At 42.2% G+C, this 25,176-nt stretch overlaps 4 protein-coding genes across 5 annotated transcripts; 3 read left to right on the forward strand and 1 right to left on the reverse strand.

Annotated features, from left to right (window-relative positions):
* Positions 1-384: 384 nt before the first annotated feature.
* On the forward strand, positions 385-9,806 carry serac1 (serine active site containing 1). Its single transcript, XM_029744194.1, has 17 exons — positions 385-485; positions 1,036-1,136; positions 1,304-1,340; positions 1,473-1,615; positions 2,304-2,393; positions 3,209-3,340; positions 3,440-3,561; positions 3,671-3,799; positions 3,882-3,995; positions 4,233-4,395; positions 5,356-5,506; positions 7,423-7,564; positions 7,769-7,869; positions 7,978-8,075; positions 8,159-8,341; positions 8,516-8,659; positions 8,819-9,806. The coding sequence occupies exons 2-17, from the start codon at positions 1,043-1,045 to the stop codon at positions 8,953-8,955; spliced, it is 1,980 nt and encodes a 659-aa protein (XP_029600054.1). The 5' UTR covers positions 385-485; positions 1,036-1,042; the 3' UTR covers positions 8,956-9,806.
* A 2,936-nt stretch (positions 9,807-12,742) lies between these two features.
* gtf2h5 (general transcription factor IIH, polypeptide 5) lies at positions 12,743-13,568 on the forward strand. The gene is made up of 2 exons (XM_029744441.1): positions 12,743-12,806; positions 12,986-13,568. The coding sequence occupies exons 1-2, from the start codon at positions 12,772-12,774 to the stop codon at positions 13,164-13,166; spliced, it is 216 nt and encodes a 71-aa protein (XP_029600301.1). The 5' UTR covers positions 12,743-12,771; the 3' UTR covers positions 13,167-13,568.
* A 203-nt stretch (positions 13,569-13,771) lies between these two features.
* On the forward strand, positions 13,772-15,373 carry dynlt1b (dynein light chain Tctex-type 1b). Its single transcript, XM_029744365.1, has 5 exons — positions 13,772-13,912; positions 14,089-14,130; positions 14,402-14,525; positions 14,849-14,926; positions 15,019-15,373. The coding sequence occupies exons 1-5, from the start codon at positions 13,886-13,888 to the stop codon at positions 15,087-15,089; spliced, it is 342 nt and encodes a 113-aa protein (XP_029600225.1). The 5' UTR covers positions 13,772-13,885; the 3' UTR covers positions 15,090-15,373.
* A 194-nt stretch (positions 15,374-15,567) lies between these two features.
* On the reverse strand, positions 15,568-24,968 carry tmem181 (transmembrane protein 181). Of its 2 annotated transcripts, none has more exons than XM_029744248.1 (17): positions 24,697-24,968; positions 22,115-22,218; positions 21,565-21,632; positions 21,209-21,299; positions 20,984-21,105; positions 20,722-20,838; positions 20,519-20,599; positions 20,329-20,428; positions 20,003-20,133; positions 19,782-19,873; positions 19,632-19,689; positions 19,361-19,463; positions 19,183-19,234; positions 18,986-19,068; positions 18,575-18,664; positions 18,411-18,477; positions 15,568-18,237 (listed from the first exon to the last, which is right to left on the reverse strand). In XM_029744248.1, the coding sequence occupies exons 1-17, from the start codon at positions 24,825-24,827 to the stop codon at positions 18,153-18,155; spliced, it is 1,575 nt and encodes a 524-aa protein (XP_029600108.1). In that variant the 5' UTR covers positions 24,828-24,968; the 3' UTR covers positions 15,568-18,152. The 2 variants fall into 2 exon arrangements, with proteins under 2 accessions (XP_029600108.1, XP_029600131.1); XM_029744271.1 differs by lacking the exon at positions 24,697-24,968 and adding an exon at positions 22,733-22,932.
* Between the last annotated feature and the right edge of the window lie 208 nt (positions 24,969-25,176).

Below are 25,176 nucleotides of genomic sequence, written 5' to 3' on the forward strand. Positions count from 1 at the left end.
ATAATATTTAAGTTTAGGCTTAGTGGTCAAAATAATCAATAAACCCATCAACTTCGGGACACACTCGTGACTTGAATGATGCAATTCATGTTACACTTTTAAATAATAAAACGAGCATTACATTAAAAGGAACAAATCCCTCCTGTCATTTTACTAAATATAAACCTCAGAAACAGTTTAAGACTGCATTTGGGAGGTATTTAATATTTTACATGCGTCAAGTTTCGACATCAGACATAACAAATGCACGTGTCATATAATTAGGCACTCTTCATTATTTTGTTTAATTCGTGTTTAATGAGCATTACGGTAGTTGGAGATCTGGAAAGACATGTTTTATGCTTTGAGGTACTACGGTAAGTGACGTTTGTTACATGAGACTGGCGCAGTTTATTTTTTCACAACACAGCTGACAGGTTGGGGTTGTTGGAGAGGAAGCTCTCTACTAGCCCTTCAAAATACACTAATTAAATCTTCGAAATAAGGTAAATTTGTATAATGTCTAGCAAACTACACACATCAATTCAAGCCTGGTTACAAGTCTTACAATCTCATGTTTGTCTACTACGCTACGTTAGTTAATTTCAGCTGTATAATTAACGTTACATTTCCCACGTTTTTTAGCTAGCTGGCTAGTTACTGTAGGTACGCGTGACCCAAGTTGATCCGATTGCTCAATCATATCACAGACTGGATGTTTGTCTAATCAAAGAACTACCCATCGGCAAAATAAATGGTTGCTCTTTCTAATGGGAACATTGCATTGGCTGGCTAGCTAGCTAACGTTAGCTAGTTTCATGTTAACGTTACCTACCAGAGCCAGGCACCTTGACTTGTTTATGGTAGCTAACTAGCTAACCTGTCAAATCTCTTGCGCCATGAGGCTATCACAACATCTAATCTGAAACTATGAATACAATAACTTCCCCTTTCACATACATTGATAAGGTTCTTCAGGGTACTGTAGTTTAGTTTCTCCCCGCTGAAGCTATGTTTACTGGCTCTTTTGATGTCTCTCTGGGTGAATGTGTGTAGTTAGAGGATGTCTGTGGCTGCACTCCGTCTGATACGCTGCAGGAGGCTGAGCAGCACCTCTGGCCCTGGTGTGAAGAAGGTGCTGCCGTGGAGGGACATCAGTATGTTATGGGACTGTGCTGTGCCCCTTCACAATCCACACTCAATAAGGAAATATGATCACTTATCAAATAGCTGATACACCCACAATGTGTAATCATCTGGAATTCTTTAATATCCTTAGTTATTTAAAAAAAAAATACATATTTGTCTTATGTTTTGATTTCAGGGAAAATTGCAAAGATGACCGGAGCTGTCATATTGGGGTAGGTGAAGATAACCACTTCACATATAAACACTCAGCCATACTAAGTTATTTTAGGTTGAGTTCATTGGGTATGGAGACCTATCTGCTCTAACTACTGTATATCTTGTCTATGGCTTCATTTCTCTCTCAGGGGTTGCATGTGTATCACATACGAGGTGGTTTCCTTGAACAAGGCGGTACGCATCGACATGCAGGCCATTCAGCAGGAAAAGCTCAAGTCCTACATCTACCTGTCAGCCACGCCCTCTAAAGAGCAGGAGAACCTTGGCACAGGTACAGTATGTCATTTACCTCACCTGGGCTTTGTGACAAGGCATCGTCATGTGCTCTCTGATAACAATAGTTATCAGTACATACATGATATTCCACATAGGGAATGCTGAGACTTGGTGTTATGTGCTTTTTCTCTCCTCTATCCTGTTTACAACCCAAAATTGAGGGGTTTTTGGAACACATTTGAATTCCCCAAGACTTCCTCAATAGTCTACCCAACAAAAGGCCCACATGTGGTGCATGTTGTCACATAAAATATTTTGGCTGAGTTTTCATTTATGAGGAGTTGTTGATGGGTTTCCACCAGGTCCAGGTGTCCAGCGACGACAGTCTTCCTTCCTCCCTCTGCTCTCCCTCCTGTGTACTGTAGCACAGCCTGTCTGGTCTTTGCTCTCACTTCCACTGGTCAAGGCTGCTGTGAATGAAAACAGACCGTCCAGCCAAGACTGATAGGAAACGGTTTAGAGAAGCAGTAAACCGAAGCAAGCAACAACTGTCATTTTATAACCAGATTTACAGTATTGTTTGGTCAATTTTACTAGAAAATGTGCAGGTAGATCAACCAGAGGTCCAGCCTGGAGCAGTATACATTTATAGCTTGGTACATAGTTCATTTGAGCTGTTAAAATAATACTGTGTTATAACATGTTAATTACTGATCATAACCAAACCCATGTATCTGTTTCAGGGCTCACATATAAGGCCAGGAGAGAACTTCATAAAGCAGCAAGGAGGTTTCTGGAAGTTTCCTCAAGGATTCTTCTGAGGCCTCTGGATGGTGAGAAAGATCCACTGAAAGTAGTTTCCTCCTACACAGCACTAAATTCACAACTGCAGTATTGTTTTTGTAATTTATATTTTTTTACTAAAGCTACAGCTGCATTTAGAAACCTACACACAATACTTTAGTTGTTGTACCACATGCATTTCAACTTCCTATTCCGCTAGTACTGGAAAGCAGAAGTCAGTGTTGTGATAGAAACATTAGAGTTCATCCTCCAAGCCTCGGGTAAAGCTCAGTTGGGGTATTTCAGACACACACGGATGGACGTCAGTAGGTTTGTTATTGAGACGACGTGTTCACTTCAGGAAACACCTGCCCTTCACTTCCTGGGTTTGACTGTGTGTGTCTTCATTCATGTACTTTTGTGTGTATTCTTATGCTTGAGTCATCACCAATCACAGGTGTGGACTGAACCCCCTCCCCTCTCCTTAATGCTTTATAATGTGACAGACATTATGGAATTCAGTTGTACAATGGGGATTGTACTACAAATTCTGCATAGATTGTACATTCAAAACTGTTCTAACATGAACCTTTTCTGACCTTACTGTTTGACACTTGATAGCTGCCCCGGCTGCCAGGCCGATGATAACAGCAGGTCTGCAGTCTCATTGCTGTAGTACAGTAGTAGAATAATGATTGATGGTATTAGGTCGTAGATTGTCTTTGTTTGTACTTTAGATGATATTGGACCCTTGGTCATTTAGGTATAGTTCTTAAATGTATTTCAAATGAAATATATTATGTAAGAAATGCTTGTAAAAATATCCATATTTTTATCATAAAAGTCTAAATTGTAACTGTGTCAGAGCACCTGAGTCATATGGATGCGGACCCCCATGAGGTGGCGCTGTGGGTCCTGTTGAAGAGGGCTTGTTCAGCCAATAGGACCACCAGACTGTCAGCTGTACAAGAGCTGGCCCAGAACCACCACTGGCATGGTGAGACATCACCACTTTCAACCTGTAAATGTGAAATGTGTGCTAGTGAACGGTGATAGTGTTTGAAAGGGATTGGTCCGTTACCCTTGTCCATCACAGACTACCAGTACCAGACAGCAGCCCAGGCTATAGACCAGAGGACGGCATTGGGTCTGGCCCGCACCTCTCAAGTGGACCAACGCTTCTTCCTGTCCCCGCCTGTCCTGCCTTGGGTGGAAGATGTAGGTATCTGTCACTGATGGGGATTAAAATGATTGTGAATCAAATCAAATGTTATGAATGTTCTGTGTGTGTTTTAATGTGAGTGTGTTTGTTTGGCCCTCTGTTTAGAGGTTGTCTGTAGAGGACGGTCTGAGGCAGCTGCTGGCATCTCTCCCCCAGTCTGAGGTGGACCAGTGTGTCCAGTACTTCACCTCACTGGCCCTGAGGGAGAGTACCCAGTCCCTGGCTGCACAGAGGGTAAGAGATGCTCACACACATATTTATACATATACTCACTCACACACAATTTTAGGTAGATAACTGGATCTCTCTGTTTTAGGGGGGTCTGTGGTGTTTTGGGGGGAATGGACTGCCCTATGCCCAAAGCCTCACTTCTGTCCCTTCTGAGAAGGTTGAGTCCTTCTGTCTACAGGCCCTAGTGCAGCACTCCAAGGTTATGTAACATTTTGCTTTAACTACTTGTAACTCAAGCATACATTTTGTCAAGGGACTTTTGAAAAACATTATTAGCCTTTATTGTCTAGATACATGAACATCTTTTTCATCATACCTTGTAACTCACCATAACATACCCTCAAGGTTTTCATATCATAGGATACAGTCGTTGACACTATCAGGGAATATTAAGAGCATATAAATGCATTCTAACACCTGTATGTCTGTTCTCCAGGTCCAGAGTCACTGCAACCACATCGTGGCCAACGGGGGCCTGCAGCTCCTTCAGAGGGTCTACCAGCTCCGCAGAGACTCCCCGAAGATCCAGAGGAACATTGTACGCATCATCGGCAACCTGGCTCTCAACGACAGCGTGCACCAGGCCATAGTACAGTCAGGTGGGTGATAGCTCTCCCCTCAGTGTGTCAGGTGGGTGCTAGTTATCCTCTGTGTGTCAGGTGGGTGCTAGCTCTCCCCTCAGTGTGTCAGGTGGGTGCTAGCTCTCCCCTCAGTGTGTCAGGTGGGTGCTAGCTCTCCCCTCAGTGTGTCAGGTGGGTGCTAGTTATCCTCTCAGTGTGTCAGGTGGGTGCTAGTTATCCTCTCAGTGTGTCAGGTGGGTGCTAGCTCTCCCCTCAGTGTGTCAGGTGGGTGCTAGTTATCCTCTCAGTGTGTCAGGTGGGTGCTAGTTATCCTCTCAGTGTGTCAGGTGGGTGCTAGTTATCCTCTCAGTGTGTCAGGTGGGTGCTAGTTATCCTCTGTGTGTCAGGTGGGTGCTAGTTATCCTCTGTGTGTCAGGTGGGTGATAGTTCTCTGATCAGTGTGTCAGGTAGGTGATAGATCTCTGATCAGTGTGTCAGGTGGGTGATAGATCTCTGATCAGTGTGTCAGGTGGGTGCTAGCTCTCCGCTCAGTGTGTCAGGCGGGTGCTAGCTCTCCGCTCAGTGTGTCAGGCGGGTGCTAGCTCTCCGCTCAGTGTGTCAGGCGGGTGCTAGCTCTCCGCTCAGTGTGTCAGGCGGGTGCTAGCTCTCCGCTCAGTGTGTCAGGCGGGTGCTAGCTCTCCGCTCAGTGTGTCAGGCGGGTGCTAGCTCTCCGCTCAGTGTGTCAGGCGGGTGCTAGCTCTCCGCTCAGTGTGTCAGGCGGGTGCTAGCTCTCCGCTCAGTGTGTCATGCGGGCGCTAGCTCTCCGCTCAGTGTGTCAGGTGGGAGCTAGCTCTCCGCTCAGTGTGTCAGGCGGGCGCTAGCTCTCCGCTCAGTGTGTCAGGCGGGTGCTAGCTCTCCGCTCAGTGTGTCAGGGGTACTGGCTATCGGATTATGTTCTGTTACTAGTGCCATCATATGTGATGTTCTGTTACCTTGCAGGTTGGGTGCCAGTGCTAGCAGAGATGATGCAGTCTCCACACATCATACAGGCGTCCCATGCTGCTCGGGCTCTGGCCAACCTGGACAGGGACACGGTCAAGGAGAAGTACCAGGATGGAGTCTACGTGTTACATCCCCAGTGCCGAACCAGGTACACATCATTCATCATGACTAAGCACGTTTCCATCCACAGTTTTTATGTGAGTAAAGTCATACCGCATTAAAAAAATATAAAGTCACGACAGCTATGATGGAAACAGGAAGTTTCGGTGCAATTTTATGAATGCAGACAAATCATTTGTTTGTTCGACATGGTAGGATCTTTTTGTGTCTGTAAAATGTATTATGCAAGAAATGGAGGTGAAAAAGCCTTTATGCTCAAATGTTGATATAATAACCATCATATCGAAGTAAACTTAGCATCACGCATAATACACTATATATACAAAAATATGTGTGTGGATTCGGCTATTTCAGCCACACCCGTTGCTGACGGGTGTATAAAATCGAGCACACAGCCATGCACTCTCCATAGACAAACATTGTCAGTAGAATGGCCTTACTGAAGAGCTCAGTGACTTTCAACATGGCACCGTCATAGGATGCCACCTTTCCAACAGGTCAGTTCATCACATTTCTGCCCTGCAAGAGCTGCCCCGGTCAACTGTAAGTGCTGTTATTGTGAAGTGGAAACATCTAGGAGCAACAACGGCTCAGCCGCGAAGTGGTAGGCCACACAAGGTTCACAGAGCGGGACCGTCGAGTACTGAAGTACACTGTACGTAAAAATCGACTGTCCTCAGGTTGCAACACTCACTACCGTGTTCTAAACTGCTTCTGGAAGCAACATCAGCACAATACCTTTTCGTCTGAAGCTTCATTTCCATAGCCAAGCATCCGCACACAAGACTAAGATCACCATGCGCAATTCCAAGCGTTGGCTGGAGTGGTGTAATGTTCGCCGCCATTGGACTCTGGAGCATTGGAAACGCGTTCTCTGGAGCGATGAATCATGTTTCACATCTGGCAGTCTTACGGACAAATCTGTATTTGGCGGATACCAGGAGAACGCTACCTGCCCCAATGCATAGTGCCAACTGTACAGTTTGGTGGAGGAGGAATAATGGTCTGGAGCTGTTTTTCATGGTTAAGGCTAGGCCCCTTAGTTCCAGTGAAAGGAATTCTTAATGCTACAGCATACAATGACATTCTAGACGATTCTGTGCTTCCAACAATGTGCCAACAGTTTGGGGAAGGCCCTTTCCTGTTTCAGCATGACAATGCCCCCGTGCACAAAGTGAGGTCCCTACAGAAATGTTTTGTCGAGATGGATGTGGAAGACCCTTTTTTTTTTGTATTATAAAAAAAATGTAAACCCCTTTTTCTCCCCAATTTCGTTGTATCCGATTGGTAGTTAGTCTTGTCTCATCGCTGCAACTCCTGTATGGACTCGGGAGAGGCGAAGGTCGAGAGCCGTGTGTCCTCCGAAACACAATGCCCACTTAACCCGGAAGTCAGCCGCACCAATGTGTTGGAGGAAACACTGTACACCTGGCGACCATGTCAGCATGCACTGCGCCCGGCCTGCCACAAGGAGTCGCTAGAGCACGATGAGACAAGGAAATTCCGGCCGGCCAAACCCTCCCCTAACCCGGACAACGCTGGGCCAATTGTGCGCTGCACCATGGGTCTCCCGGTCGCGGCCGGCTGTGACACAGCTTGTGATCGAACCCGGGTCTGTAGTGACGCCTCAAGCACTGCGATGCTGTGCCTTAGACCGCTGTGCCAGTCGGGAGGTCACACGCACTGATTTTTATCTACAAAAAGAGACTCCCAACTGGTGGGAAAATTTGCTAATCAAATTTTATTTGTCACATGCTCCGAATTCAACAGGTGTAGTAGCCCTTACAGTGAAATGCTTACTTACATTTTCTTTATGCAGATTCTAGATTATTCGCATAAAAAACTGTCACCAATTGGATGGAAATCTAGCTACTGTCAAAGAATACAAGGTACCATATTCACACAACCACTCCCTATTTTTTGTTTTATGCATTCTGTCTCCAGCCAGCCAATCAAAGCGGATGTTCTCTTTGTTCACGGGCTCCTGGGGGCGGCCTTTAAGACGTGGCGTCAGAAGGACTGTGACCCTACAGAGGAGGAGAAGGCAGCGGGTGCCAGTGAGGACTACACAGAGTGCTGGCCCAAGGTAACACCTGGTAGAGGGTGGTTTATTATGTGTCGCTGTAATACTCATGACTTTACCACCAGATGGGAGAATATGTTGGCTTTGCTGATCTAGTCACCTTAGCCAATGTAGAATGTATGTTTGAGTCGTATGATGACAAATCTGCTCACCAACGTCCTCTCTCCCTTTTTGACTGGTTATTTCTCTCCCCTCCCCATTGGTCAGTCGTGGTTGGCTGCAGACTGCCCCAACCTGAGGGTTCTATCTGTGGAGTATGATACTCACCTGAGTGACTGGAGAGCCAAGTGTCCTGTTGAAAACCAGAGGTGTGTGTCTCCTCTTTCCTCTACTTCCTTAGTGTGACCATATTACTGTATCATTCAGACATTCTTGGTGACAACTCCACTGATACTGTTGTATGCCTGTGCCCTTAGGATGTCTCTGGCCTATAGGAGTCGAGAGCTGCTGAAGAAGCTAAAGTCCGCAGGAGTAGGAGACAGGCCTGTGGTCTGGGTATCACATAGCATGGGAGGTAAGCTATCTTTCACTATTTAGCAAAAAATGGACAATGGACAAAAACCTGTTCGTTTTGAATTCTCTATCATTTCCTATCAGGTTTGCTGGTGAAGAAGATGCTGCTGGATGCGTCGAGGGACCCAGACATGAGGGAACTGATGAAGAACACCAAGGGTGTCATGTTCTACAGTGTGCCCCACCATGGCACCTTCATGGCAGAGTACTCTGTCAACGTCAGATACCTCCTCTTCCCCTCCGTAGAGGTCCGGGAGCTCTGCAGAGGTATGGACAGAAGTCATTTGTGATTATTCTGGAGGTCAGGTTAGAGAGAACGATTCTTAACAGCAGTGTTTTAGACAGTAATAACCTCCCATTGCATCCGTGTTACAGATAACAAACATACTCCTGTTTATGGTGTTATTGCATCATTGTCTATACGCATTCCCTCATTCCCAGACTCTCCAGCGCTGCGTGACCTGAATGTCAACTTCCTGAACATGGCCAAGGACAGGGAGTTCAATGTGCTGAGCTTTGCAGAGACGATGCCCACCACCATCGGCCCCATGATCAAGATACTGGTGGTGCCAACTCAGTCAGCAGGTAGGCCACTGTTATTTAATACATTCTGTAGAACATAGCCACAGGAGACCCATATCTAAAATGTATCTATGAATTCAGTTTTTTCTTTCAATTCAAATTCTTGAACTTTTGAACTTCTTCCATGTGAATGTCTTAACTGTGAGACTACTCCGGTTTCAGATCTGGGCATTGGGGACCTGGTCCAGGTGGATGTGGATCACCTCAATATCTGCAAGCCTGAGAAGAAAGACTCGTTCCTCTACAAGCGCAGCCTACAGTTCATCCAGGATGCACTGAAGGGCTACACCAGCCACTGACATGTCAACAGCCGTTTTGATGCTTGAATTGGAAGACTAAGGAGTACTGGCGCACAGAAACTGTCTCTCTTTGTTGCACATTTAAAGAAACCATGGATTTGATTATAGTGTTTACAAAAAAATATACATTTTATGTACGTATGAAGGATTTATGAAAACATTAATTGGGTTTATTATAGAAAATGGTGCTCCTCTTGTTCTCCAGCTAGATCTCACTTAGAACTTATGAAGCAGATGAGTTTTACTTAAAGGATTTAAAAAATGATCTCAACCATGTTTACAGGTAGTTTAAAGCTGTAAAAAAGACAGGATATTGACTTTTCTAGTGCATTCCCCTTTGTCCTTGATCCTGGTCAAATAGACATTTTAACATTTCATGTGTACTGCACTTACTGTACTTTAACCAAAAGACACTACTACCCTGCAAGTCGTTCATTGATTACACAGTATGAATTCGTGGCTTGAGTGGTGTGCTTAAGGTTGACTTATTTTATTTCATTTTAGTTAACTTAAGAGCTGTATGTGTATATATATTAAAACTTAAAGCATTGCCTTGTTACTGTATGTACCATACTGTATTATTTCCTCAAGCCTTACCTCAGATACACATGAAATATTTTTAAGACTGGTTGATATGTGTATTTTGTTGAACTGGAACCTGACCACGTGATGCTCACTAACTCCATTGTATTGCTAATTAAGACTTAACTTGTATTTATCAATGTAACAAGAAGTCATGCGTATGACTCATTTACATTTGAACTTTTGTTTTACTTGAAATGTAGTGGCAATAAATCCTGAGCATTGACAGACATGTCCATGTCAAATAAACTAAATGTGCAAAATGAAAAGCAGTAATGGTAAGAAAATGTATGTTATGCCATTGATGGCAGGTTTTGAACAATTGATTTGAATCATAGCTTTGAACTTTCACTCCACCTAACCCAGTGGTTCCCAAACTTTTTATAGTCCCGTACCCCTTCAAACATTCAACCTCCAGCTGCGTACCCCCTCTAGCACCAGGGTCAGCGCACTCTCAAATGATGTTTTTTGCCATCATTGTAAGCCTGCCACACACACACTATATGATACATTTATTAAACATAATGAGTGTGAGTTTTTGTCACAACCCGGCTTGTGGGAAGCGACAAAGAGCTCTTATAGGACCAGGTCACAAATAATAATATAATAATAATCAATCATTTTGCTCTTTAATTAGCCATCTTACATAAAACTTTATCGGAAATTATGAATAACTCATTACAGGTTAATGAGAAGGGTGTGCTTGAAAGGATGCACATAACTCTGCAATGTTGGGGTTGTATTGGAGAGAGTGTCAGTCTTAATAAATCATTTTCCACACACAGTCTGTGCCTGTATTTAGTGTTCATGCTAGTGAGGGCCTAGAATCCACTCTCACGTAGGTACGTGGTCGCAAAGGGCATCAGTGTCTTAACAGAGTGATTTGCCAAGGCAGGATACTCTGAGTGCAGCCCAATCCAGAAATCTGGCAGTGGCTTCTGATTAAATACATTTTCACAGAACTGCTTGTTGCAATTTCGATGAGGCTCTCTTGTTCAGATATGGGTAAGTGGACTGGAGGCAGGGCATGAAAGGGATAAAGAATCCAGTTGTTTGTGTCATCCGTTTCGGGAAAGTACTTATCACGCTATATCACGTTTGACATTGTCCGTAAACTTGAGTTCATTTGCACACAAAAAAATCATACAATGATGGAAAGACCTGTGTGTTGTCCTTGTTAATGCAGACAGAGAAGAGCTCCAACTTCTTAATCATAACCTCAATTTTGTCCCGCACAGTGAATATAGTTGTGGAGAGTCCCTGTAATCTTAGATTCAGATCATTCAGGTGAGAAAAAACATCACCCAGATAGGCCAGTCGTGTGAGAAATCATCATGCAAGTGGTCAGACAAGTGAAAATGAAGGTCAGTAAAGAAAACTTTAAGCTCATCTCTCAATTTAAAAAAACGTGACAATACTTTGCCCCTTGATAACCAGCGCACTTCTGTATGTTGTAAAAGCGTTCATGGTCGCTGCCCGTATCATTGCATAGTGTAGAAAATACATGCATTCAGGGGCCTTGCTTAAACAAAGTTAACCATTTTCACAGTAGTGTCCAAAACGTCTTTCAAGCTGTCAAGCAGCAAAAGCCTCTGGTGGATGCTGCAGTGTACCCAAGTGGCGTCGGGAGCAACTGCTTGCATGCGTGTTACCACTCCACTATGTCTCCCTGTCATGGCCTTTGCACCATCAGTACAGATACCAACACATCTTGACCACTAGTCCATTTGATGTCACAAAGCTGTCCAGTACTTTAAAAATATCCTCTCCTGTTGTCCTGGTTTCCAGTGGTTTGCAGAAGAGGATGTCTTCCTTAATTGACCAGGAGCTGTGCCAGGCCCGCCACGTCTGTTGACTCATCCAGCTGTAACGCATAGAATTCACTGGCTTGTATGTGAAGCAGTAATTGTTTCAAAACATCTCCTGCATGTCACTGATGCTTCATGAAACAGTGATGTTTGATGAAGCGATTGTCTGTATAGTTGTTTTGGCCTTTTCCCCCAGCATTGTCCCAACCATATCCATTATTAATGGTATCTGTTGCTTTTATACATGTCTTACTACTCGAAAGTCGTCTCAATTCTCGTTCAAAAAACTCATGTGGCTTATTTTTCAAATTGACATGTTTTGTTTCCAAATGTCTGCGCAAGAGTGAAGGTTTCATCAAGTTGTGAGATAGTACTTTTGCACATATAACACACTGTGGCTGAGGAAAGGCACTACTCCCAATATAAGTGAACCCCAAATCAATGTAGTTCTCATCATATTTGCGCCTCTTCGATGGTCCAACGTCCCTGTCTGTTGTTCGGTGCTTTCCCGGGTAAGGGGGCAGTAGCTCTTCGACTGCATCAGATTCACAACTGTCAGTGTCCATGCTAGCTGGGCTAACAACAAATGTAGAATTACTGATGCTAGCATTGGATATGCTCGTGGAAGCAGAACAACTTGTTTCGTCGACAGGTTCAGGTGTAGTACTGCTACGCTGGTAGTAGCAGTAGTAACGTAACCAGTAGAGCTGGTATGTGTGTCTATGGACCTCTCTATTGCCCCGTTGAAAAATATAGATGGACTGTTTGAAAATGTGAAGAAAAAAATAATAGATAGTTTTAATGTAAATCACATTTTCATTTAGCGTACCCCCGACGACATTTTGCATACCCCTGGGGGTGCGCGTACCCCAGTTTGGGAATACCGGACCTAACCTTTATACCTCATCAGACACCATACATCCCACAATGCCTTTCGCGTTAAGGCATTTTGTACTTGTTAACAACGCAGCCAGCCAACAACGCAGCTAGCCATCAACACTGTTGAGCAAACAAGCTCTGTAAGTACAGAATAATACACCGATGAGCTATGTATCGCCACAAAATGACAATCAGCAAAGAGCTGATCTACTCTAGCCTGAATTTTCGCAAATCAGCAGGCTTTGAGATTGTGACGGAAACATGTCAGACTGAGCATTTCGAAGTGTAGCAAACTAGGCTAACTAGCTATTCAGCAATGATGATAATAACGCCAGCTAACGTTACCTAGTCCTTACTTCGCTCCTCTTTGTCTCACTTTAACATTAGTAAATTACCTCTGCAGTGAGAAGCTACAGTTCAGTTAATTACTTTTAGAATGTGTCATACGTCAAGGTGCATGCATGTCACATTGTGTTGTTGTTCACGCCTTCATTTTGTTTGCTTTTTTCCAGGTTTTGGAGACTGGTGTTTGGAATCTAACAGCATCATGGTCAACGTACTAAAGGGTGTTCTTGTCGAGTGGTATGCATGCACAAAGCCTATCATATTGTATGATTATCAAACAGAAATCAATCAAGCTAATCACATGAATCATGCAGAAAATCCAGCCTGTCTGCTATACTGTACCAGCTATGATAATCAGATGTGTTTCAGGAGAAAATCACAGGTCTCATATCTTCTTTCCCCACAACTTGAAACAGTGACCCTGCCATGAAGCAGTTCCTACTGTACCTAGATGAGACATCTGCCCTGGGAAAGAAGTTTATCATCCAGGACCTTGACGACACCCATGTATTCATTCTGGCCGAGGTGGTCCACATTCTCCAGGAGAGAGTTGGGGAGCTGATGGATCAGAACTCCTTCCCCATTACTCAGAAATAAAGAAGGAAGTAGATGCTTTAGCAAACTTACAAGTGATATTCTTCACAAACATCGAACTGTCTGTTTGGGGGTTTTTGTTCAGTGAAATATTTATAGGTATGAGCCTTTATTCTGCATGCCATCTGCCCAAGTTTTTCCCCCCAGTTATGTGGAGTAATTCAAGGAATTTATTTTTAAATAGGAAATGTTTATTTGTTTTTCATCCAAACTGGTGCAAATATAAGTTTTGTTAAGTGTGTTGTCTTGATTATGCTTTAAAATGAGACTGGTGCCGATTAGCCTACACTGCAAACTTGTGAATGACCAGTGTTTCAGCCCACTTTAATTCACCTGTTTCTATGGTGTATATTCATAACTTTTAGATGGCTTAAATTAGATGTAATAAACTTTTGTACCTGTCAATTAGCTTTAAAATGTGTTTTATTATACATTTCCTGCACTCTTTTCTTATCCATGATTAGATTTCTTGAGTTTTTATGGTAAAGCCAGTCAATTATGTTATATTGCACAGTAAGCTTTGAAGATGTAATCAGCAAGGATGGAAATATACCCAGTCTCTTTTGTTGTTATTGTGAACAGGGAAGAAAGAGACATTATTTTGTCCATGCAACAGCCAGTACAGAAACGACCATCATAATCAACCTTGCGCATGCGCCGCACACCCACCCAAACTTGGCGACAGCTGAGCTAGCTAGCGGTAACCGTCGTTTGCTAACATCATGGATGAGTTTCAGACTGGAGAAGAGGTTAGCTAGATGTTCAAAATTGCTAATTAATATATCTAGCTAATTAATGTAACATTTGTTTAAATGTAATGCTATTTGAAGACGCATGCTAGCAATGTTAGGTAGCTAGCTAACGTTACTGTTGTTCCCCAGCTACTATAACTGTTCTGCATCCCTTTGTCTTTTTATCCTGCCAGACTGCCTTTGTCGTTGACGAAGTGAGCACTATCATCAAAGAGGTACTTTTAGCCAAGTGAAACGTTAGCTAATGGTTGCATTGGTAGGAGACATTCATGTTCAGCAAAGTCGCCTAGCTATTTGCTACATTGCAACAACTCATCACCCTGTTGCTAAGGACATTATGTTGGTTGCTAGCCACTTATCAATATGAGTAATGCCACTAATGTGGGCTGTGACACGTCTGTGTATTCATTTGTATTTTCTCTGGATAGTCAGTAATTTCAGAAACTAAGCCTGTTCCTCTTTTTTATGTCTTTACTGTCTTTTCAGTCAGTAGAAGGAGCCATAGGAGGGAATGCCTATCAACATAGCAGAGTGAACCAATGGACCACCAATGTAGTGGAGCAGTCCCTGAGTCAACTTAGCAAACTGGGCAAGCCTTTCAAGTACATTGGTATGTAGCCCTGAATGCAAGGAAAGGAAAAGTGTTTGGCAGGGCTATATCAGGCCGTCATTGTAAATAAGAATTTGTTCTTAACTGACTTCAAGTTTAATAAAAGTTCAATAAAAATAAATAAAAAATAAAGCCGCATCAGTGGTGGGGGGAGGCACATATAATTGAATTCAGTTACTTTATTTCCTGCACTAAAATATACCATCACCACTTTCTTTGATGGATCATCCTATACAATGATCATACTTACATTCCACATTGAGATGGATTTGTGTGTTATTGCTGAAAGGGGTCGTTTCACTGTTGTTTCTCTTTCTCCACAGTGACCTGTGTTATCATGCAGAAGAATGGGGCAGGTCTACAGACAGCCAGCTCGTGCTTCTGGGATAACACCACTGATGGTGAGAATCTCTCTCACAAACACACAATCTCTACAACCAGATTATATGAGATGGAGATTTTGTCATTGATCCCACCTAACCTTCTCTTCCAGGAAGCTGTACAGTGAGGTGGGAGAATAAATCCATGTACTGCATCGTCAGTGTCTTCGGCCTGGCCATCTGAATCTACCGCCTGCACTCAATTACACTACATGAATGAACGTTGGTTTTTCCATTCCGTCCAAACTGATTGTTAGCATAAAGCCCAACATTATACGTTGGTTCTTCAGTTATTGCATCTGAGCTCCTAGAGTGTGCAGCTCTTTTTTTCATAAAGCCCACCATACCAAAGTATTTCTACTGCTTCTAAAGACTTTTTTGCATCTTGTTTGTTTAGATTTTACGAGGACCAATTTGTCATGTGTTAGGATTTGTTAGTGACGTTTCAATAAATGTTTTCAATCATTGCGTGTTTGCCATCTTCCAATATAACCCCCAAATATAATTCATTCTACCACAACACCTATAGGCCAGTGAGTAGAGGTCACCCCAGAGACACAGTCTTATCGTCAGATAGCGTGATGACTTCATCAGCACTGATCAGTTGAGGACTGTCGTGTAGGAATGACGCCCCGTCAGAAGATAATGCCCAGAGACATGCATGTTTTATAATTTACAAGTTTTAATATTTGCTGTATACACAAGTGCTTTATTTACATGTGATACAGTATTTACAGAGTGTTGCTCAGTCATTAAACATAGGGATGCTGTTCTAACTTAGTCAAAAGAAAGTCTCTACCATAAAGAAAATCATGGTTCTTACTCAAACCTCAAAATAACCACCACAATCATCTCCCTATAAGCCACAAGAGTGTGTGTGTGTGTATATATATATATATATAAAAAGATGCTCCATCACAAACAAGAAGATTCAGACTGCAGTCAAAGTTTGGAGGAAACTCCTGACCCTGGTACAAAGTGGAAACAAGGCACCATCTTTATTAGAATACATGTTTGGAGGATCAGTGGTAACTCTTTCCTTCAACACAAACAGTTCATTCATTTGGTTCAGACAGAAAATGACCAATGGTTAGTGATGAAAACTAACTTGCCTCCTTGAGCCTGTATCCATAAAATCCTGCATCAGGTTATTGAGTACAGGAAAAAAAATTACAAAACAATAAGCTAGAATGTTATTTGGTTAATTTGTACAAATGAAATTTACATATAGCCAAAGTACCTTTGAAGTAAACAGAAAATAAAAGCTTTATGAAAGGCAAGCTAAAATGAATGATGGAAGGGCCATATGACAAATATGCTAAATGCAACTTGAGTATTCCTTTAACACACAGATGTCAAACTCATTCCAGGGGAGGGACGAGTGGCTGTGGGTTTTCGCTTCTCCCTTGTACTTGATTGATGAATTAAGGTCACTAATTAGTAACGAACTCCCCACACATGGTTGTCTAGGTCTTAATTGCAAGGAAAAACCAAAAACCTGCAGACACTTGGCCCTCCACGGAATGAGTGACACCACTGCCTTAATATTTCACAATACACATTTCACAAGACATCACAATCAAATGATTAAGCATTAGAAGTCTGAATGAACTTAAGATTTGGAAGATTCCTGAAGTCTAGACTATTGCGTCGGGAATGTGAAAACTGAAAACTTTTTCCATAGCAATTAAACAATAGTGCCATAATTTTTGGGGGCAAAAATGACATACGATTTGGACACCAGGAGTACAATCATACAGTTGCTTCACTTAGGAATGGATTGGCAAAGGAGTGGGTCAACTGCTACACCTACTCAAGTTAAAGTTCTCCCTGCTGGTTATTATAACACATGGTGGTAGTCAGGTAAATATTCAGAAAACTTCTCTTCTATGGGTATTAGATTGATGGATATGCATGCTTATACTCTGGATGTTAAGGGTATATGACAAGCATACAACAGTGAATTGCTGTTCTATACTGGTTTTATAACCATTTGAGATAAAGGTCTTGGATAAAAACAGTGGCAGCATGGTATGTTTTTTGCAGAATTACACCCCCCCCCTTCAAACTCAGAATGTCAGAGAGCTTAGTAGGAATGGCTAAAAAAACATTTCAGGCACAAAAGAGACAGTAGTGGTTTAACACTAGTTACATTGTGATTTTAGTATAAATAATAAATCCCATGATCAATATTGTCACGCTTTCCTTCAAAGTTAATTTATATATCCAAGAATTATGATATGCGGCTCATGATAACAAAAGATACAGTGTACAGAACGTTTGTTTTTATGTGGCTAGTTGATGACTAAAATGCTATAAAACATTTGACCATACCTGCACACCTTTCCTTTCTCTGAATTTACATTCAGAATACACCATTTTTCAGCTAAAAAATATATTTATGTACAGTTACTAGGGCTGGCACAACTCCCGTATAACCGCGCAACCAACAGCTGGATGAAGACCGTCAAGACTGGACGGCCGGGCATTCGCGCTTTTCAGTCCGTTTCTGCGGTAACATGTACTCTTAACGTGATTAAACCTTTTCGCTCCTTGCTGAAATAAGAAACTAGCAAACTCCCCCCACAATGCAATCAGAAAAATAAGTAATTACATTTCTATGGCAGCACATGCAGTCAGGAGCGAAGGAGGAGAAAAATGTGTGTAAAAACAAAAACGGTTATTACGGAGACCGCGGTTATTTGGCTGGCCAATTACCATCATTCAAAATTCAATGACCTTCACAACCCTAACAGTTACAGTATATTAACATTTGCATTATTTATGCAAACGTTCCTTATTTACAAATGGTGGTTCATTCATTGAATATGCTCTCCAATGAGGGGATTCGATTAGGCTAGCCCTGGCAGGCGTAGTTTGCACCGGGTGAAAAGGGATTGCAATCGTTTTGTGACCGGGCTGCTTCCCGGTGCCCCGTTCTGGCCGACAGCAAAGTCGGCTCAAAACAAAAGTGACGTACGTTAAGCACGTGGAGTGATGAGTAGGATTCTGTGTTCACAAGCAAAAGTGATTGATTAAAAAGCTTTATCTGCCTTCCCAATGAAAACTAGTTTAAAATGTTATTTTTTTGAGAAGTTATTCGTTTTGAGAAGGGTTCGCCTCCCTCAGTCTTCACCCGGTCACGTGATGGGCACTGCCTGGTGCAACCCGGGCCAGTTTAATAGAATCCCCTCAAGGATTCAATCAGGACAACAGGGGAGTGAATGACGCACCAATCAGGAATGGATCAGTCGCTGTCGCTCTCATTCTGGTACTTGGCTGTTGCTTTGATGGCACGGCCATTTTGCAAAGGCATCTCCTCGTAATCGCTCCTTCATAGAAAATAAATACATATCAGTCTGAGCAGAAACATTTAGACATTCAAAGCAGGCATATGCAGAATCCGATATCTAGAATTGATCTCAAGACAGTGACGCCTACATCTTTAAGTAGAATGATGTATAACAAAGGCAATGAGAGACAGTGAATTAACATGACTAGTTACCCATATATGACTTCATCATCTGAGTCATTGAGCATGGAGAATGCAGGATTATCCTTCAACTGGGAGTCTAATACACAAGATAATGAGATTGGTTACTTATTGTCTTGTCAGACTCATCTTTCAATTCTCATTGCATATTTTTTTTCTCCTCAAGAATCACTTACCATAAATGGCGTCTTTTGAGGGGGAATACACAAATGCTAATGTGTACAAGTAAAAGTTGAGTAATCCATAGAAAGATAAAAATTCAGCTGGTATGTCGAGTTAAGGATCAGATCTAAGTAAACATATCTAATGCATGCAAAGCTCATCAAGATGACAATATTTTGAAACCTATGCTACTGACTGCAGAATTCACAATAGAAGAGAAGACGTCAGTGGCAGGTAGCCGAGCGGTTACGATTGTTGGGCCAGTAACCGAAAGGCTGCTGGTTCGAACCCCAAAGCTGACTGTATGGACAGATTTTTAATATGCCCTTGAGCAAGGCACTTAACACCGATTGCTCCTGTAAGTCGCTCTGGATAAGCACGTCTGCTAAATGACAAAAAAAGAAGACATTGACAAAAAAGGATATAGTTCTGGTAATGGGTTGACAACTCAGCCACAAAGTTGTCTTGCAGAGCCTTGGCACCAAACCTAAGATAGAGTATCGCCATGCTAGAGGGAATGGAACAAATAAGATATAATTATTATTATTATCATCGTTTGATCCATCCAGTTTAGATACCATGACCAGGCTCAATAGAAGTCAACAGGTGACAATGGCCGTACCTTATTATCAGGACCACAAACGTCAGCGCAGTCAGAAACTTCAGCCGGAGATCTGATGAACAAGATGAGACCACAGTTCAATAGAAAGAATATTAGGAAAGGCTAAATGAGAGTGGATGTATCAAAGGCAACCCATAACTCTATCGGGATTAGAATATGACAAATGCATCATTGTTACCGGTATAGGGCATGTTCTTGAGCTCAGAACAAGCTCTGACGATGAGGAAGATGAGATACAGGATGTACAGGGTCACCACCACCAGGAAGAAAATCTTCATGCCCTGGAAGTACAACAACACCTTTTATCAACATGATGGGCGTTGCACTACCTCCACCGTTAATGTCCAAACTTCTACCAGGTTGAAAAATATATATAATTATACACTGGACATGTGCTTCTGAATTTTCCATAAAAATGATCTCACAGAAGGTAAATGTGTTCCACTCACCTGGAAGTTAGCGATGTCCACTTTGTACTGGTAGGTGGGGTCCTGTAGCTCATTGACCCTGTGGATGTAAAGGAAATTAGAGCTCATAACATCCTTTTCCAAACAGAGTATGTTATACAGTGTTAGTTTGACAGAGTTCTTCAGACTTACGTTTGCCATATCCCCAAGGTAACTGCTGAGAGCCACAGGAGGCCGACAATGACCAGTTTAGGAAGATAGAACGTCAGACACTTCCTCTCTCCCTGAGACAGGAACCAGAATTATCCAGGATTTGAAAAAAATAATAATAAAAAAGAAAACAGGGCACCAGACTGATTTTGGGTTCCAATACTAAAATATAGAGTTTGGTTAAAGATGAATGTGAGACCCACCAGAACCCGGATGCCGTGGTAGACACAGAGCCAGAAGAGCAGCAGGGAACACAGGAAGAGGGCCTGGAAGAATGCATCCAGAGTCCTCGGAAACCAGCTGTTAACCAGGAACGACAGTGGGAAAAACGGATCTGAAACACAAGAACCCCAACCATCAAAACAGGTAAAAACCTCAAATACCCAAAGACTGTAGCGTATATGGGTTTTAACAGCAAGGTTAGGCCTTCAGAAGGGTACATTCAAACATATTGCACAGTTTAAATATCAAGGCCTGGTGTGCAGTGGAAGGCACCAAGGAAAGAGTGGTAAACAACTCAATGACTCACCGTTATACAGCAGTAGTAGAGGCAGCAGGATGGACATCCACTTCTGCTCAATGCCCCAGTCTCTCATGGAGAACTTCCTCAGAGAGTGAGCAAACATGCACTGCAATACACAACAGCAAAGACTAACATACAAAGACAAACATACACAGCAGAAACAATAAATATTGATTCAATTGCATAGATCTCTTACCGTCACCATGAAGGTCAAAACCACAAAGACAAACCGGAACCAGATCTCCACTTGAGAGAACGAGGGATTATACATCTTCCACTGTGAGAGAGGAGAGAGAAATGTGTCACTGAACTGCAGTTCAAAGCCACTGTGTGTGTCAGTAGGATGAGATGCATCTTACAGTTTAAACAGGTTTTCCAGCCAGTGTGTTGTGAGCTCACCATGAAGTTGACCTTGACTTCGTAGGTGATGTTCTCCAGGCCTTTGAAGCTGACATTGATCTGGTACTGTGTGTAATTCAGATAGCCCAGGTGCACCACGATGATCTCATCACACTTCTGCAGGAGGAAACAGCAGGATAGACACCTTGTACATTTACCAATTGGTTGGTTGATAACTGATTGATGACTGACTAGTCAATTGGCTGACAAACTGGTTCATTGATTAATGAATGGATAGACCGATATATTGATTGCCACTCACAGCGCCACAGTGCAGCATTCGTGATTTCTGGTGCACGTTGCTGCGGATGTGCATGACGCTGGCATCCTGCATGACTCCCTTCAGCTCCACGTTGATCTCAAAGTGCTGCAGGAAGTCCACCACTGAATAGAGACAAAGGCAACAACAACAAAAAAGTTGTAAATATCCATATGACATGAAAGTCTTAAGGAAAAAAAACACAATTTATAAGGGAGTAGATCTCACCAGTGCTGTGTTCCACCTGCATTATACAGGTGAGCCATAGCTGTTGGTTATAGGTGGAGAGGGGCGGGGACTGCAGGATGAAGGGACCAGTCTGAAACCATATTAGATCCATACTCAGAACATCACAATGTCAAAGAGCGGACATCAAGGTGTGTCCAGGACTTGTGGGATCTAATTGTTGATTTTGGACTGTGCACTTTTTCTCCCTTTTACCCTCTCAGTCTCACAAATATGTGTAAGCATCAGGGTGGTGCGGGTTTGTGCACTAATAAAAGCCATTTCTAACGTAAAGCAAACAGTTCAAGCACATTCCCTGCGATCCTGGCAAGACGTATTTATATGTTTGCTTGTCTTACCTTTATGGATTGATTTTTGTCCAGCAGTTCATCTCCGCTGTATTTAGTCTCCGCAAGGATTTTAGGACCTACAGAAGAATGAACAAAGTAAGCAAAAGGATTCTGCAAAATATTTCTCCAGGTCTTCAGGACCAGGTCAGGACCAGACAAAGTTCCTGCACAAACAGGCTTGTCACGCCTATTGGCAAAACTAAGTCCTTAGTCTTCTCGACTAGATCACTTTCCTACAGCAAATCCATCATTGTGCAGACATAGCATTTTCAACATTATTTTCACTTTAGGGAAATGGTGTAATATTACCAATAAGGATCTTTCTAGTAAGGCTTTAAGAGAAAGAGAGCGAGAAGAAGGTGGACTTATCAGGATTTCCTTGCAGATAAAACTTCAGCCAGTAGACGCCAGTCATCACCCTCTGATTATGTTGGCTGGCTGCTGCATCACCCTAACTAGCCTTTCTGGCTCACTGTTTCCCAGCAGTTAATATAAACTTGGGCCCACTGCGGGTATACTAAGAGTGTGCACATTGATAGAATATATGAAAACTACATACCTGCTATACCAATGAAGACAGTGAGGCCAAAACAGATCAAGAACACCACAAAGACCAAAACAAAGTGTCTTTTGGAGAGTGTGTAGAGCCGCATGGGGGCTAGCCTGAAATTGAGAGCGGATATCATGCTACAATCAGTTTCCTGCAAACAATCTCAGAGTCCTCTCTATATGATGAACATTTCTTGATTTAAACACCTATGCTCAAGACATTAAGAGGTTGTCATAATAAAATGGAAGCATAATGCAACTCAGTAATTTGGGCTAGTTTAGGAAGCGTGAGAGGCTTATTATTTGGCCAGCTATAAATTACACACCATCAGCTTTTGGAAACGTAAGAAAATAAATTAGCCACATTAGAAATGATAATATATTGCTTAGTAACACACCTGTACCAGAATATAAGACATACGAAAAATCACCTTCCACCAAAAACACGGTGGCGTGCAAACTAGTTAGTTAACGTGTAAAGTAACGTAGGTGTGTCTGTCAACTTTGCATAGGTTCCCGTTGCAAGCAGACGACTGGCAGAAACTAACGTTTCGAGATTAAAAAATGTACGATATGAAGTGGCAACAATAGAACTAAGTTGTAGATCGTCTTTAACATGTGAACTTACACATCCATTTCTGTAGATTCTCACTCCAGAATCGAGATCAACTCAAAACGTCCAGGTAAAATCCACATCCGTATACATCAGTCTGTATGCGACAACCAAATGAAACGTCACCACTGGATGTCGCGGGACTGAAGTCACGTGGGGACAGGAGAGTAGGAGGAGCTTCTTATTGTAGCTCAGTTAGATAGGGTGGATTTGGTCGTTGCAACAGCATATGTCAGATTTTCATCCTCATTTCAACTCTAATGAAAAACTCTATTTCAATTTTGCCTGTATACATCAAGACCCATCATGCATCCAAGCCATTAATGTATATGAACCCTGGATTGCTGATGCTATGTATTGGCCATTGATAGGCTTTGAAGCCACCGGTCTGCCATATTGGCTCTCCCCAGTAGGAGCAGTCCATAGGAATGAATGGACAAAATGACATGTATTTAAGTTTATTTTATTGTAGTGGGGACAGTAGCATTAGTAATCTCAAAATATTATACTTTAAGGAAAATGTTTTAATATATTTTGTATGTTTAGCTCACATAATATAATTTAAAAGTATACATTAAGGTATCTGTAATATAATACATGTGTCAAAAACGAATGTATACATGAATAAATACATTTCTATAGTTTCCAAAATATGTTTTACAATGGTGGGGGAGTGCCAAAATGCAAACACGGCGGTTTCAACACAGCGCACCCTTTAGGTAATCTAATGTATATATAAATAATTGATCTAAATTGACTATTTAATCTGCTGTTAGATTAAATACGATGATTGCACACTGTATGGTTGCAGAGATACTTTTGAGAAGATGGGAACTCCATTGAAATCGTATTAAGGACGTGTACACTGCCCCTGCGTCGTCAATGGGCCGCGCGGTGCATTGTGGGCTATTTTGGGACAAGGAGAGCTCTCCATCAATGAGTGAATGGGAGTCAATTGGGCGCCAGCTCAAAAAACCCAAATTAGCATGAATTTCGTGAATAAGAACTACAACATTACACATCTTTTCCGAGATGTAAGATAACTAACATTTTCTCTGTAATATCAAATAGCTTTGGAATCGTGACATTATGTACTTTCGAGGAAAATAGTCAGGTTTCTAGACTCATACCTTTACTTTGAGAAGGGATTGCTTGACGATTTTAGCAACCGCGTGACAAAGCATGACAACGCGACCGCGATTGGTTGACAGTCTGCTGGTGGGAGTCCCAATGGGATTCCTATCTCCTCCTTTCTTTAATATCTCTGATGGTAGACTATTTTGTAAAGCCTCCGATTTGTTGTAATTTCTCAAAACAGTTGCAAAACGTTCTGTTTTGCAAAGAAAACTCGCGTTTCTATTGGAAAGATTAAGGTAGGTCCCGCCCTGTTTGCTGAACCTGTCCAATAGAAACACAAGTTTTCGTTCCATTTTGCAACTGTTTGGAGTAATGAATACACCCCAACACTTGTTGCCTTCACTCAGTGGCCTGTGAATATATCATATAGGCCTCTGCCATAATTACCTTAAAATTAAGGTAATTTGAGAATTTTATTGTATTATCAGCAGAAGTAACAGCATTTTTTCAACTAAGAAAGTAGCCTATAGGGACACATATTTGACGTAAGATCCCATAAAACCGAAAGATTAATAATGAAACGCGTATCTAAACCTGCAAAACACGGAACTGTCCAAAGAAAACCAGTGATGCTTTATAGCGCACCTGAACCACAATGCGCCATGTTGAGGGTGGTGCATGGCTGCAGCTGTATATTCTGTAAAGAAGGCTATATCCATATTGTAAATACACATTGACAAATGTTATTAATTGTATCATTATGTTAATACCTACATGAAAATAAAATGCCGTTAATAGGCCTAATGTATGCTCACAAATGCTTGTTCATTGTAATGATTGAATTAACACAAAAATACATATATTGGATTATTTGATATTGGTGTAGTGACCCTATAATTTACCTGTAAAAACGATCGTCGCGGTAAGGTGTCAGGTCTTCCTTTAATTCGTTATAGACCTCCTGTATCTTCTTACAGAAATATTTAAGTTCACTGTACAGAGGGTTTTCGAAGGCTAGGTAGTCGGTGTCCATCGTGCCGGTGTCGGAGGATCAGAAAATGGCGATGGGAAATAATCCGCAGCCTTTACAAAACAACGCCGGTGTCTCTCTTTTGTGTTCTCTCGTTTAATTGAAACTGCATGCAAAGCTTTTTTGTTCGTGCAGGTCTAAAGAAAAAGCACAAAAAAACGAGGGGGCGGAAGCGAACATACAAATACAGCGGTGAGAATCACGTGACATAATTCAGCACCACGGAGAGAGGGAAGCGACTGTGATTGAAGATCAATGCTCCTACAGCTTTTCATCTGCATTTTTGCACGGATACAAGGTTTACTACATTAAGAGAAAGCTATTTTCTATGGGACTTTTGTGCCCAACACAC

The sequence above is a fragment of the Salmo trutta genome, chromosome 1 (assembly GCF_901001165.1).
Source record: "Salmo trutta chromosome 1, fSalTru1.1, whole genome shotgun sequence".
Taxonomy (NCBI): domain Eukaryota; kingdom Metazoa; phylum Chordata; class Actinopteri; order Salmoniformes; family Salmonidae; genus Salmo; species Salmo trutta.

Bases quoted from the DNA above. Each gene is read 5' to 3' on its own strand.
- serac1 (XM_029744194.1), top strand. From the start codon at position 1,043: ATGTCTGTGGCTGCACTCCGTCTGATACGCTGCAGGAGGCTGAGCAGC. The intron at 3,562-3,670 runs GTAGGTATCTGT...CCCTCTGTTTAG, and splicing joins TCCTGCCTTGGGTGGAAGAT to AGGTTGTCTGTAGAGGACGG. The intron at 8,660-8,818 runs GTAGGCCACTGT...CTCCGGTTTCAG, and splicing joins GGTGCCAACTCAGTCAGCAG to ATCTGGGCATTGGGGACCTG.
- gtf2h5 (XM_029744441.1), top strand. From the start codon at position 12,772: ATGGTCAACGTACTAAAGGGTGTTCTTGTCGAGTG. The intron at 12,807-12,985 runs GTATGCATGCAC...AACTTGAAACAG, and splicing joins AAGGGTGTTCTTGTCGAGTG to TGACCCTGCCATGAAGCAGT.
- dynlt1b (XM_029744365.1), top strand. From the start codon at position 13,886: ATGGATGAGTTTCAGACTGGAGAAGAG. The intron at 13,913-14,088 runs GTTAGCTAGATG...TTATCCTGCCAG, and splicing joins AGTTTCAGACTGGAGAAGAG to ACTGCCTTTGTCGTTGACGA. The intron at 14,927-15,018 runs GTGAGAATCTCT...CTTCTCTTCCAG, and splicing joins CTGGGATAACACCACTGATG to GAAGCTGTACAGTGAGGTGG.
- tmem181 (XM_029744248.1), bottom strand. From the start codon at position 24,827: ATGGACACCGACTACCTAGCCTTCGAAAACCCTCTGTACAGTGAACTT. The intron at 20,600-20,721 runs GTGAGCTCACAA...CCTCTCTCACAG, and splicing joins AAGTCAAGGTCAACTTCATG to TGGAAGATGTATAATCCCTC. The intron at 18,665-18,985 runs ATATCCTTTTTT...AACTCGACATAC, and splicing joins GTCAACCCATTACCAGAACT to CAGCTGAATTTTTATCTTTC.